Source organism: Pelophylax lessonae (genome assembly GCF_965119305.1).
Source record: "Pelophylax lessonae genome assembly, chromosome: 4".
NCBI classification, from domain to species: domain Eukaryota; kingdom Metazoa; phylum Chordata; class Amphibia; order Anura; family Ranidae; genus Pelophylax; species Pelophylax lessonae.
Window position 1 is genome coordinate 10885326 of NC_138771.1, and position 12579 is coordinate 10897904.

At 46.2% G+C, this 12579-nt stretch overlaps 1 protein-coding gene across 1 annotated transcript in view; it reads right to left on the reverse strand.

The window, feature by feature from the left end:
* Window positions 1–3221: 3221 nt before the first annotated feature.
* MINAR1 (membrane integral NOTCH2 associated receptor 1) overlaps window positions 3222–12579 on the reverse strand; it is a 186335-nt gene continuing 176977 nt past the window's right edge. Inside the window, exons 3-4 of the mRNA XM_082256038.1 lie at window positions 7927–8181; window positions 3222–4027 (exon numbers count right to left, since the gene is read on the reverse strand). Of these exons, the coding sequence (XP_082112164.1) occupies window positions 3830–4027; window positions 7927–8181 (453 nt within the window). The 3' untranslated portion in view covers window positions 3222–3829. The remainder of the gene's footprint in view (window positions 4028–7926; window positions 8182–12579) is intronic.

Below are 12579 nucleotides of genomic sequence, written 5' to 3' on the forward strand. Positions count from 1 at the left end.
AGGAGAAACTGCTTCCTTCTGTTATTTCTAGGAGGGTCGATTTCCTGGCCCCCTATTGTACTCTGTGGTTCATCCTACTAGCGTCTACATCACTACAGAACAGAGTTTTCAGGGATCACCTCAAGGTGAACAGAGTAGGAGAAAGCAAGACAGGCTGGGGTAGGGGGTTCCAGAGGATGGGAGAGTCTCTAGAGAAGTCCTGGAGATGAGCATAGGAGAAGGGGATGATGGATATAGAGACCAGGAGATTCTGGGAGGTTTGGAGAGGAAAGTTTGGGATGAGGTTGGTAATGTAGTTCAGGGCAGAGTTGTGGATGACTTTGAATGTTGTCAGTGTTTCAAATTTTATGCGTTAGGTGATCGGAGGACTATTAGGAAAATAAAAATCTAGACTAGGGGGGTAGCTCGCAGGATTCTACTTAGTTTTAGGTGATCGGAGGACAGTGGAAGGATTGGCAGAGAGGGGTGGAGGATGCTGAGCAGAGGCCAGTGGAGGGATTGGCAGAGAGGGGTGGAGGATGCTGAGCAGAGGCCAGTGGAGGGATTGGCAGAGAGGGGTGGAGGATGCTGAGCAGAAGCCAGTGGAGGGATTGGCAGAAAGGGGTGGAGGACACTGAGTGGAAGCCATTGGAGGGATTGGTAGAGAGGGGTGGAGGACACTAAGCGGAGCTCCCTGGAGGGATTGGCAGAGATGGGTGGAGGACACTGAGCGGAGGCCAATGGAAGGATTAGCAGAAAGGGGTAGAGGACACTGGGGGAAGACCAGTAGAGGGGATGGTAGAGAGGGGTGGAGGACACTGAGCAGAGGCCAGTGGAGGGCTTGGCAGAGAGGAGTGAAGAACGCTGAGCAGATGGTAAGGCGGGTGAGTCTGGCAGCAGAATTTATAATAGACTGAAGGGAGGATTCTTCTTCCGGCCTCTACATCACTACAGGACGCAATATGGACTCTAAGACCGGCTGCTCAAACCATTGAGCACAGCAGGGAACCAAAAATGTGTCATTTTCAGAATTGTTTAAATGTAGGATCTTCAGCCAACAGTTTTCCTTTGGTACTTGCAGAGATCAGTGCAATGAAAGAGGTGAATATATAATGTCTTTCTTTGCAGGGAGCGTAGAGTTTTATTTTAGCAACCCTACAGATCACAAGTGACCATCCACCCACTGCTGGCATACCTGGGTCTTTATATATAATATTCATTTGGTCTGTCTTTGGAAACAACTTCTTGGATCCCAGACCAAAGTCAAAATGTAATGGTTGACAAAGCGACACTTAGAAATTAAGCTTTTGCATCTCAGGGTTGGGGCATTTCTAGGTAAATTGAGACCCTCTAGCACTTGGAGAATTACACGTCACATCATACCTAATCATAAAAGCCTGGACAGGTCTGCTAAGCTATTTAGCTCTGCAAAGGCTGGGAAGACCAAAGGTTGCCTAAGGCCAGCCATACTTATTACAGCTTTCCCCTTGACGGAGGTGGGCATCTAACATCTGCCTACTCCTGAGGCTGCAAGTTATCCAAGCCCAATGATTCTGCACAAATATTCTTTGACAAGCTGAACTCATAGACCAAACGGTCTCAACCAGGGTTCCTTCAATAGTTGCTAGGGGCTCCTTAAATTTGGAGTAAACCCTTTTTTTTTTTTTAACTTGTACCTACAGGTATGCCCATAATAGACCTAACCTGTAGGTACAGTGAATATCTCCTAAACTTGCATGGTTTAGGAGATATTTACACTACATGCAGCCGGTGATGTCACCGGAAAATGTGCTCTGAAGAAACAGCATACCCTTGCCGCCCCTTCAGAGCACCATGTCGGGGTCCGTGACTCCTGTGATGTTATTGGGGTGCGGCCAATCAGACGGCCTGAGGGCGCGAAACCGTAAGAAAGACCGGGGGAAGATGGAAGCCCTGTCAGTGGTGACAGTGAGCCACTGTGGGGGGCTTTGTTTCAAGGTAAGTATTTTATAGTGTGTTAGTATGCGGTGCACACATTATGCAATCGTCTTGCAGGGTTTAAAAAAAAAAAGAAGCTGTGGCTGATTGCTATTCAATTTGCTGGAGGGTCTCAATTTACCTAGAAAGGCTCCAAACCTGAGATGCAAAGCCATTAGCATGACACCAATGGTCTTTTTTGCTATCTGTAAGGGTGACATTTTGACCACCACTGTAAGGGTTGCATTTTTTCTACTGACCACCAAAGTAGTGGATGTTTTTCCCACTTGCACTGATAAATTGGTTTTAATAAGAGTTCCCAGAGATCTGAAAATTATTTTAGAGTTTCTCCTTCGGTAAAAGGGTTGAGAAAGGCTGATATAGACATTTCAGCCATGCCTGAAGATCTCTGTGTTGAACATCGGTCTTGGCTCCCATGCAAAGACAGACAGAGGCGCCTCTAAATAGATAGATATACTTGCCGTGAAGAAGGAGCGCGGCTGCCCTCCCCCAGGCAGCAAGCACACTTGGAAACGCGTCGCATGCAGATGACATCATCCAGGGTCGACTATCCACCAAGCCTTGCTGTCAAGCAAATACACCGAGCCTACTTCCTGGTTCTATCCTTGCCATACAAGCCGGCCATGGCGAAAAGGATCTCAGCTCCAGCAGGACGGATGTCCATGACCGGATGATGTACACTTCTCCACACTGGAACCTTGTTTTATGGGCATGAATTTATGCTTACTAATGTGAGTGCATCATTTTATTCATTAAACCTGTTGCATAAAGTCCACACTTAAAGGCGCCTCTGTCTGTCTTTGTTTTAGCCCTGTGGAACCCCTGGATTTTGGTTTCTGGATGGCTGCCCTACATGGTGGACTTTTTTTTACCCCTGTGCCATTAATGACTTTTAACTCCATGGACTTTTGGTTCGATATGTGATCAAGCGCCTGTTAAAATTGTGTATTTTTGGCTCCCATGCAGATGCTCGTTATCTTATGCTTGGTAACCTCTGCTACTCAGACTGGTTGCATCTCTTGCAAGAATCTCAAAAAATACAAATTGCTCAAAAGAATTAGATCAACATGAGCCCAGTGTGTGTTACTGAATCATTTCTGTGCATTGCAGTTTAGAAGTCCCATTCTTTCATTGTCATCATGCAACTGTTTCCTGAAATCCTTTTTATCAGACATAAGCAAGGTGCAAACTAGGGATGAGCGAACGTCTACTCTATAAACTCTGCAGAAACTGGGATTCAACAGAATATGGAAAGAGATTACCGGACCTACCATCACTCTAAACAAGCGTCTTTATACTTTCCAGGAAGCACATCCTACTAACATTCATTAAAAACATGGAATGCAGAAACTCAAGAAGTGCTGACAATGTTTCGAAGAAAGGCACAAAAGATGAAATGGTTTTGTATTGCTGTTGAAAGGATGCTGTGTCATCTCTTTGGCTGTTCATTTTTGTCCTCTACTCGTCCTGCTTTCTTTTCTTCTTTCTTTCTTTGCTCACGTACACGGTGAACCGAGTCTTCGGGGACCATGTATGTGTATCAGCCTTATTGTGTGATGACTGTCCAAGAGTGTCTCTAGAGGGAGGAGGATTTCTCTAATCCAGTTACATACAGAAAAGGGACAGACCATGCTAGAATCCATACTTCTTTTATCTGAGTTCACGGAAAACGTTAGCATTGTATTGGTAAAATGTGCGTTGTGTTTGTGTGGTGCTTTTATGGTAACAACAGGTTGAGCCTTTGCTGCACCCATTATTCATATTGTAGGAAAGTGTATACATCTGAAGTTAGTGTCTCTCAGATCTTCTCCTAGTCACCATAAACAGGATGCTTGGGGAGTGCAATTAAGGATCTTCTGGTCATTGCTAACAATTAGGACTTCATGGTGCAAATGGGGACAACAATGACCAGAATGACTGTGCAGGCTGCTGCCGTGATGAGTGCCGCCATTTTACAGACCTTGGCTCGTCGGAACTCGGCTTCTTTCCTCTTTAGCAGAGAATCATAACCTGGAGTGTAAATGTCCTCCATCCAAAACTCCAAATTGTTTGGATTCAGGGATTCTTGAGCCTGTAATATACAAGATGGATCATGACAATGCTACCAGATTGCTCCCAGTTGACTGCAATTAAATACACAACATGATTTCTGTTGAGATCCCCTAAAATCCCCATAGATAATATTAGATGAATCTCATGTTTACATGTTTGCATATTTGCTTATTATGATCAGAGTAAACAAAATGCTGTTATGTAAATATAAAATATCGACTATTGTTAATATGCATTCCTCTATCTACCCAGCAGGCGGTGCTCCAGCCTCCTTTTTACATCATTACCCTGAATACTTTTCATCTGTGCTAAAAGATGCTGGTTGTTTACAAATCTGTAAAGGTCATTACAACAATGACTACCCCTCCAGATGGTTGATTCTAAGGTTTCATTCAGAGCAAAGGAGGCTGCAAAGCAAGCTGCTCTGGTCTGCTGACTCTGTAAATTACCCATTATTTGTAAAACAAAGATTGTATATAGACAGTGAAAAAAATAACAGATACAGTATAACACAGCAGTTAAAAAAAAACATATAAACATACTGTACATATCATGGGTGGTAGGAAAACAAGGGGAGTCGGGACTTTGAATGAGGTTACAAAGACTTTTGTATCTCCATCCCTAATATAAATATGAAAAAGGGGGGATTTTGGGACTTTGAATGAGGCGTGTAAAAACCTGACCATTGACTATACAAAAAAATGAAATTTAGGATATATGTGTGTGCATACCCATCCAAACAAAAAACATGATTTGATACACATGTAAATTGATTTATTTGTATGCACAGGTTGTGACATCATAGAAACCATAGATATCATACAATGAATCCCAATGACCAGAGCATATAAAAAAGTATACAAATACATGTCCAAATGGAGTATAAAAACAACATGAAACAATTTGTAACAAGATAGTACATAATCCATAGAAATTGCATCATAATTGCTCTACGCGTTTCATGTGTGTAACACTTCCTCAGGAGCTGGTGCAAATGATTAACTATAAAAAAGGAAATATCATGAAATCACAATGCATATAGCAGTATACATGCCCATTAAAGAAAAAGTATTCATTGTATAGGGTTGCTTACAATAAATTGAAGCTGTTGCCTCAAGGGACTCGCCAAGGAAGGTCCCCCATATACCGTCTGCCCCAGGAGCTGAGGGAGCAATACCAGGCATGCATAGGGGGTGAACAATGGAAGTGCAGTGACAGGATCTTGATAGTTGGAAGAATGGTAAACATCTCAATAATCATCCGATATAATATCTAGGATTTGGGTTAAATGTATATATTGTAATAATTTGTATATTAAATTGTAAATAGTAGTATAGTAACCAATTATTGAGTAGAAAAAATGGCTGAATTCCAAAGTAAGGAAGAGAACCCGAGTGGCAGACCCAACATGGAGTATCCCCAAAGTGTGTACATGCTGAAAGTGTCAAAAAGACGTGCAAGTAAAGCAATGAATAAAGTGGAATGATAGTGAGGATGAAGTGGATATAGAGCATCACCAATAACCCAAGGTGAGAATTGTAAACTGAAGTGGTTAAAAGGTAAGATAAAGTAATTATAGTAATAGTGAAACCAGCGTGGAGAAACAGGCCCCTGTTCCGAAGGGTAAGGAGACATTAGAGAATAAAAGTGTAAGATAAAGTGAAAAAGATCCGAAGTATTACCGTTTGTAGATCAGTGCCTTCAATTAATGATCAAACGAAGAGGTGATGAAATGTTCCACCCAGACGCACACCTGGAGAGCTCCCAGCGTCACTCAGCCACTCCAGAGAGGAAGCACCGGTGACCGGCGCCTCGTGGAGGAATGTAGATGGTAGGTCAGCGTGCCGGTCAGATGGCCAGAACAGTGGCGTCTTAAACCAACACGGAAGGGGCGTGGCGCCGATGCGCCACGGCCAGATCCGCCCCTGCATCACAAGAATGAAGGAGGAAGGGGAGGGAGGCAGGAGCGCGTCGCTGCTCCCGGGACAGACAGGAAGAAGTGGAACAACCAATTGGCAAGTCCCGAGAGAAAGGAGTGACAATATGCCCTGAACGAGACCTCTATCAGAATTGTAATAGTATGTAAATTGTATAGATTGCAATAATAATAATAATATTATGGTTGCCGACCCCATGGTAAATAGGGCCAGGCCCCCTGAATGTGACAAACGTTTGTACTGGTACAGGGTTAGTAGTAACCGACCCCAATGGTCCACAGGGTAAGCCCCCTGAATGTAACGAAACGTTTGCACTCATACAGGGTATGGTCAGAAAGATCACATGCCTCCATCCCTGATAACAGCTTCAATTTATTGTAAGCAACCCTATACAATGAATACTTTTTTCTTTAATGGGCATGTATACTGCTATATGCATTGTGATTTCATGATATTTCATTTTTTATAGTTAATCATTTGCACCAGCTCCTGAGGAAGTGTTACACACACAAAACGCGTAGAGAAATTATGATGCAATTTCTATGGATTATGTACTATCTTGTTACACATTGTTTCATGTTGTTTTTATACTCCATTTGGACATGTATTTGTATACTTTTTTATATGCTCTGGTCATTGGGATTCATTGTATGATATCTATCGTTTCTATGATGTCACAACCTGTGCATACAAATAAATCAATTTACATGTGTATCAATTCATGTTTTTGTTTGGATGGGTATGCACACACATATATCCTATATTTCATTTTTTTGTATAGTCAATGGTCAGGCTATTACACGCCTCATTCAAAGTCCCAAAATCCCCCCCTTTTTCATATCATGGGTGGTAGGGAGCATTTTCCGGTTAACCACAGCAAGCTGTTACCAAAGGCAAGCGTGTGCTGAAGTAAAGACTTCCTACCATTGCCAGTACCTTATATGGCGGTGTTTGTCAGTGCAGGAATGCACACAGATGCCTAGGAATAGCATGAGGACCCATTAGGGATGTGCGTGCGCATGCTAATGCAGGGATGCATACTGATGTACTCCTGTCCCCAAAACTGGTGCCAAATGCTGTTTACATGGAGGACATCAGCCTTTAGAGTTTGCCGGTTGATCTTTGGCTCCCCATTACCATAACAGACCCATCTTCTGCCTGCTTCCTGGTTTTGACCTCTGCCTACTCTTATTGACTCTGTCTCCTCTGACAACCTGTGCATGACCCAGGCCTGCCCTTCTGACCATTTTCTTGTCCTCACATCCAGCTCCTGTGAATGGCCTTGGCTCTGACTTGACTACGCTCTTTCCACCTCGCCTGCTTGAACCTACGTGCATGACCTCAACTCTGGACCTGACTAAATCCACTTTGGGTCTGCTCTACCATACTGACCTGCTACCGGCCACAGGTGCGGTCTACCTCTTGCCTCTGTTCTGGGCCTGCCTCACCATCCAGGATTCCAGTGTTATGGCTGACTACTTGGATGCCCTATCTAGCAACCCTTCAGCCAGATGTCACCACGAGCAGTCTCCAGCAGGCATCCTGTGCTTCTTTAAGCCCTGCATTCCCTGTCTTTACCTCTTGGAGTGCTCAGAGCTTAGCTTTAATGAAAGCCATCTCATCACTTTTGCCTCCAACCAGGTACATAACAAACACACAGGTTTTCATGCATTAAGATGCAATGTACTGCTTTAGGTAGCCCACTCATTTTTAATGCAACTCAAAGCATGAAAAAATAGTTAATCATAGTCAACATGGCCACATTAGTTGGATACTCAATAATCTGGCTGCTGGGCAAAAAGATGGAGATACAGGGACATTTTTAGAGCACCCTGTAGGGCCAGGACGACATTAGGGGGTTTGTTGTATTCCCCAACAACTAAGTTAGATATGGGCAGCATGGTTGCAGGTATTGTGTACTCCTGATCCAGAGGAAGGGATATATAATTCATGCCTAGAGATGAAGTATATGACCGCCTACCTGAAGATCTAGTGCAGTCAGTCGGCCTTTCTCCCCTGAGTTGTGTGTGTATTCCTCTATGGTCCATGAGGGTTGGGTCCGTTTTATCTCCGCCATCTCCGTCAGGCGCATGTCAGTGTAAATGGGATTGCTCTTCATGTGAGATTTGAGAGATGCCGGGTATGGGTGAGGACTGAACACCTGCTCCACCATATACGAATCCCTGGATGACTTAGGAATTCTGTGCAAATGAGGTATTTCATGTTGACGTTCGACCTGATCAGTAGGAGAACAACACAAAAATAAACAAAAAAGTAATTTGTAAATTGGAGGATCAGAGCAGACAGGATCAAACAGCCTTTTTTAAAGAATACAGAGGATTAACCCATTGGGTTCCACAGCTAGTATAACAAGCATGCTTTACTGCACATACAGACTGATTTTACTGTTGTGGGTTTAATAACACTTTAAGGAAAAAAGGCAACCATTCAGTATCTATCATGTACAACAGGGATCTCCAAACTTTTCAGTACAAGGGCCACATTGTATAGTCTACAGATAATCGCAGGCTGAAACAAAAATCTGTTTTTTAAATGAATTAATACATTTTATTTGGAGTTTTTTTTTTGTAAATCAGCATTATCGGATTCAGAGGAAATAGAGAAAGAACTTCAGTAAAACAAAGCAAAGAAATTCCAAATAAATTTGAGCTCATCATTGTCCCCCCTCACATCAGGGTCCCCATTAGTGTCCCCCTTACATCAGAGTCCCCATCAAATCCCCCCCCCCCCACATCAGAATCTCCTTTTTTCATTAGAATCCCCATCTGAGTCCTACTTTCTTTAGGGTCCCCTTTACATCAGAGATGCCATCATATTTCAGGACCTTTATCACCTGCTGGTGGCACTGTGCTTCCCAGAGCAGAAAAGGTTGTAGTTCTGGTATCCACCACTGGATGTCTTCCAGCAGATTCCAGTAAACAGTTTCCACCCGATACTGGCTGCTGGGAGGTTATTTAGGTCCTCTCCTACTAGTGGCTCTCACTCCAGTGTTTTGCTCTGCTGCTAGAGACTCTGTGCCATTTTTTATGATCCTGCCCTGCATCATGAGCCCTACTTGCCTCTTATCTGCTTCTCTTGTTCCTGATCCTAGTCCTGGTTCCCCCCTCCCAGTTTACCTGGTTGATCTGTGTTCCCCATTTTGTGCATATATTGTATAAAGTCAGTTTTTTAGTTAGGTTTTCTCTTACTCTGTTAGGTTGCTATTTAGATTTTTGTCACTGGGATTTGGTTTACTTATATCTTTATGTTTGCTGTGTTTTCAGTTTGCTGGTGTTTGGATGGATTTTGTTTCACTGTAAATAAATCTTACTTAAAGCATATACAGTCTGGTCTCAGTCACCTTAGTGTAGCTACACAGATTTGGCCATCCTTGCTGCTGATTTGTGACACATTCGCCCTTTCATCAGTCACTATTACATTTCCCCCTCGCATCAAAGTCCCCATCAGATTTCCTCCTTAAATTAGAGTTCCCCTTACATCTGAGTCCACCCTTATGTGATAGTCCCCATCATAGTCCACCTTACTTCAGATGTACAGTGTAGCTGGGAACTTGGAAAACCTAGGAGCGTGGCTTTAACAGATAGAGGCAGAGCAGGTCTGGATGGAGGAAGTGCCATCATCCTGTCAAGGCTGAGGCTAGTGCCAACAATGGTACAACAATGTGCAGCCAGGAAAATCTGAGTTGGAGACCGGGGGGAGCATTTCTGGCTGCTGGGAGGGTATTTATGTCCTCCCCTACTAAATGCCTCTTGCTCCAGTGTCCTGCTTGCTGCCAAATACTGATAGCCATTATCCTGTTCCTACTTCTGCCCTGTTCACAGTGCCCTGTATCCTGCTGCTTTGTACTTGCTCCTCCTTGTTCCTGATCCCAGTTTTGTTTCTACCTTCCCATCTGCTCCCTGCACCTCCAGTTTTCCCCTGATTTCCGGTGTTCCCAATTTTGTGTATAAATTGTATATAGTCAGTTGTTAGTTAGGCCTCTGTTTGTTAGTTCTTATATTTTCTTATATTTTCGTGTATGCTGTGTGCTGGTGTTTGAATGAATTTTGTTCCACTGTAAATAAATTTTACTTAAAGCATACACAGTCTGCTCCCAGTTTAGCCATGTAGATCTGGCCATCCCTGCTGCTGATTCCTGACACCGAGATCGTAGCCTGACCTGAAGATCTGTGTGAGAGGCCCATGACCCTAGCTATAATCTTGCAATAGGGTGGATTATGCCCTGGGAGCCGTAGTTTGGAGACCCCTAGCTTACACCCACAAAAAGATATAGCACAGCCTTTCTCAACTGGGGTGGCGCAGCACCCTGGGTAGTGGTCTGAGGTCCTCAGGGGTCCTAGTTTTAAAATGTTGTCAGATCTGACCGCACTCCTGCTCTGCCGAACATCAGCACAGCAGGAGCTCAGTCGGCAAAGGCTGTGCGAAGCAGCGGCCGGGGATGCAGCTTTATGAATCCTGAGCTCTCCACCTCCCCCTGAAGGACAGTGCCCAGCCAGCACCACCCACAGCTGTGTGGATTGCAGTATAAGAAAGTTCCTGCCCTGAGGCTCTAGTGAGAAAAGCAGGGCGCAGAGGGGATTCAAAAGGAGGGTGGGGGTTGGCTTGCAGAGCTTAGCAGAGAGAATGGAGCACATGGGTATGCTAACAGGTTTTTGGGATGTGGAGGTGAGCAGAGAGGGGAGTGTGGAGGTGAGCAGAGAGGGAGGTTAGGGTACACTGGTAAGCAGTGAGGGGGCTGTGGAGGTGAGTAGAGAGGGGTGTTTGGGTGCACTGGTGAGCAGAGAGGGAGTGTGGAGGTGAGCAAAGAGGGGTTTGGAGTGTGGAGGTGAGCAGAGAGGAGGTTTTGTGGTGTGGAGTTGAGCAGAGAGGGGGGTCTGGAGGTGAGCAGAGAAGGGGTTTGGGGTACAAGGGTGAGCAGTGCGGGGGCTGTGAAGGTGAGCAGAGAGGGGGCTTGGGGTGTGGAGGTGAGCAGAGAGGGGGGTTGGGGTACACTGGTGAGCAGATAGGGGGGTGTGGAGGTGAGCAGAGAGGGGGCTTTGGGTGTAAAGGCATGGGCGTGGGAACCGGGGGGACGGGGGGGACACATCCCCCCCAGGAAATAATGCGGGGGGACAGGTATGGTGAAATCCCCCCCAGTTTAGTACTTGGAGAGTGCTGATTACGCTGTAAAAATGTCCAGTGCATTCGGCTTCCGAACACCTACTGTTAGGGTGGGGTTTACGACCCAGAAAGGCGCCGGTTGGTTGCCTTCTGGGGGCGTAACCTGGGCGCAGGAAAGAGCGCTTGGCCACCCCCACCTTCGTGATGTCCTGGCTGTGATTGGTCCAGTCTCCAGCCTGGACCAATCATCATCCAGGACATCCGATCGCTGACGTCGCAATGGGGGCGGTGCCGGTGCGTGCGTCAGTCACTCACCGTCACCGCTGCTCACCGCCGCTCACCTTCCTGTCGGTTCCCGCCGCAGAGAAGAGGAGAGGCCGCCCGCCGGTTCCCGCCGAAGAAGAGGACGAGGGAGAAGCCACTCACCTTCCCGCCGCCGCCGATAGCCGAGCCGCCGCCGCCAGGTAAGTGCATTGGGTTGAAGGGAGCACGCACGCTGGTCTCTGCATTGATTGGGGGACAATGCTGTGGCAGTGGCACTCTGCAATCATTGGGGGACAATGCTGTGGGCACTCTGCAATCATTGGGTACAATGCTGTGGGCACTCTGCAATCATTGGGGTACAATGCTGTGGGCACTCTGCAATCATTGGGGTACAATGCTGTGGCACTCTGCAATCATTGGGGTACAATGCTGTGGCACTCTGAAATCATTGGGGGACAATGCTGTGGGCACTCTGCAATCATTGGGGGACAATGCTGTGGGCACTCTGCAATCATTGAGATTTTTCATGCACACGCACGCACACACACACACACTCTCTCTCTCGCAGTTTACTGAAAAAGCATATACCTGGCGAGTAAAATGCTGTCCCCCCCAGATTTGTGTGGGTTCCTACACCCTTGTGTAGAGGTCAGCAGAGAGGGGGTTTGGGATACACTGGTGAGCAGAAAGGGGGCTGTGGAGGTGACCAAAGAGAGGTTTGAAGTGTGGAGGTGAGCACCGAGGGAGGTTTTGGGGTGTGCAGGTGAGCAGATAAGGGGTTTGGAGGTGAGCAGAGAGGGTTTTGGGGTACACTGGTGAGCAGCGGGGGCTGTGAAAGTGAGCAGAGAGGAGGCTTGGGGTGTGAAGGTGAGCAGAGAGGGAGATTGGGGTACACTGGTGGTCAGAGAGGGGGGTGTGGAGGTCAGTAAAGAGGAGTTTAGAGTGTAAAGGTGAGCAGAGAGGGGGTTTTGGGGTGTGGAGGTGAGCAGAGAGGGGGGTTTGAGGTACACAGGTGTGCAGGGAGAGGGGTGTGGAGGTGGCCAGAGAGGGGTTTGGGGTGTGGAGGTGAGCAGATAAGGGGTTTTGGGGTGTGGAGGTTAGCGGGGGGATTGGGTACAAAGGTGAGCAGAGAGGGGGGCTGTGGAGGTGAGCAGAGAGGGGGGTTGGGGTACACTGGTGAGCAAAGAGGGGGGTGTGGAGGTGAGTAAAGAGGAGTTTAGAGTGTAAAGGTGAGCAGAGAGGGCGTTTT